Source organism: Buceros rhinoceros, unplaced genomic scaffold, assembly GCF_000710305.1.
Source record: "Buceros rhinoceros silvestris isolate BGI_N320 unplaced genomic scaffold, ASM71030v1 scaffold11096, whole genome shotgun sequence".
Lineage (NCBI taxonomy): Eukaryota > Metazoa > Chordata > Aves > Bucerotiformes > Bucerotidae > Buceros > Buceros rhinoceros.
Window position 1 is genome coordinate 440 of NW_010417008.1, and position 1962 is coordinate 2401.

The 1962-nt window shown below is 61.8% G+C and overlaps 1 protein-coding gene across 1 annotated transcript in view; it reads left to right on the forward strand.

Annotated features, from left to right (window-relative positions):
- PIGC (phosphatidylinositol glycan anchor biosynthesis, class C) overlaps positions 1 to 149 on the forward strand; it is a gene marked incomplete at its 5' end in the record, with an annotated part of 584 nt that extends 435 nt beyond the window's left edge. The window contains one exon of the mRNA XM_010138016.1: positions 1 to 149. Coding sequence (XP_010136318.1) covers positions 1 to 149 — 149 coding nt within the window.
- Between the last annotated feature and the right edge of the window lie 1813 nt (positions 150 to 1962).

Here is a 1962-nt window from a genome sequence, read left to right on the forward strand (position 1 = left end):
TGGGCGCTGTGCTCTTTGCCTCGCTGCTGCTCGCCATCTCCTGCCTCTGCCCTTACTGCCTCATCCGCCTGCAGCTGCTCAAGGACAACATCCATGGGCCGTGGGATGAGGCTGAAATCAAGGAGGACCTCTCCAGGTTCCTCATGTAGGCACGGCCCAGGGGCAGAGGGGACCTTGGCTGTGAGCAGCGCAGAGTGCCAGGGGGAGGACAGCAGCCCAATAAAGCCTGTCACACAGCCTCGAGGATGACGTTTGCTTTGCAGCGTGTTTCCAGACCCGACCTGCTCGGTTTTGGTGAAGGAAGGCGCTGAACTCCGCAGAGCGGCTGGTGCCTGCAGCAGCTCGGGGCAGGGGCGAGTGAGGCAGCGCGTGCTCTGGCCACGCAGCCCCATACCTGTGTTGGGGGTGGGGTTGCAGGGGGATGAGCATCCCCTGAGCGGAAATGCCACACGGAAACACGTATCTGGCTCAGACGTGCCCACGATGTGCCTGCGGAGGTGCTCAGCCCCAGGGACCTCGATGTGTGTGGTGGGGACTGACAGCGCTTACCCCCGAGGGCTGGAGCGGGGGTGCTGGAGGTGCAGCGCGGTGGGTCTGCCGGACCGGCCGGACCAAGCACGAGGTGACCTGGGCTGGGTGTGGAGCAGAGCCCTGCTCACCTGCAGCCCGCTGGTCGCTGATGCCAGAACAGCCTCACAACACGGCCGCACGCTGCAGCACCCTGAAGCCCCCACCTTTTGGTGGGGGGATGAGACGCCTTCCTCCACCCCGACCTCCTCCCAGGGGTGGATCTGGCCTCACCGTAGGGCCAGACCCAGAGGGACGGAGCTCAGCACAGACCCCCGCAGCTGCACCCACCGGCTGGGGAGACGCCAGGCTGCTGCGACAGCGGCAAGGGCCATCAGGTCCTGTCTGGCAGCTGTCTGTCCAGCGGCCGTCTGTCCAGCAGCCGTCTGTCCAGCAGCACACACACCGCAACAGAGGGCGCTCCCGGCAAACAAGTCCTGCTGGAGGCCAGGCAGAGGCCTTCTCCTGCGCGTTCCCTCTCCCTGCTCCCATCTGGGACCGTCTCCCAGCAGCTGGCCCTGCTCCGGGCACATCGGGGAGCAGAGCCCACCGGAGCCGCCTTTTCGAATCTTTTTTTTGGAAACCCATCGCTGCAGAAGCAGAACTTTCTCTGCTTGATTTACCCCGTCCCTCTGAGCGCTGACACGTCACCTTGGTGAGCAGGTGCTTGCCGGGCACGGGTTGGGCTGTCTTGGAAACAAGCAACCCCTGGTGGAGTCCCCAACACCTCCAGTGCTTCATTACGGCTCTTGCCAAGTGTTAAATGTTGCTGTTGTCATGGTGATGACTACATCTCATTTTGGTTTTAATTAAAACCGGTGGAAGTTGAGAGCTGGTGCCCCAGTCTGGTGGGGAGCGGGAGGCGGCAGATGCTCGCAGTCAGGATGACGTTTTGTAGGTATTTGGAGAACTCTTTTCACGGGGAGGTTTCCCAGAATGGTGCTGAGCGACTGGGACGTCCCAGCTCGCCACTGTGACACTGCCATCAAAGCCGGGTCAGAGTCCATCAGTGGGGCACAGCTCGAGGTTGATCAGAACACACCAAATCTAGCCTGCCTGGCACCGCTGGTTGATGTCCAGTGTGGCAGAGGCTACAAAAAAGCATTGCTTCCGCTGCGCCCGTGGCCCCGAGGAGAAATACTTCCCCCAAAACACTCTTCCCAAATCCAGACTCTCAAAACCAGCTCTGGGTTAGGAAAAGTATAGTCAGATGCACAGACATTCTGGGTGGAGCCAGGCAGAGACTGTCACCACCGTGGGTCCCCTCTGCAGATCCGGGCAGGATGGGTTCTGTCCAGCCCACCACAGGCAGTTCCATCCCTGCCCCCAGCCCCAGGCCCCCCTGCTCCGCTCAGCTCCTTCCCTTCTCCTCCCCCATAGCCTCAGTCCTTGCCC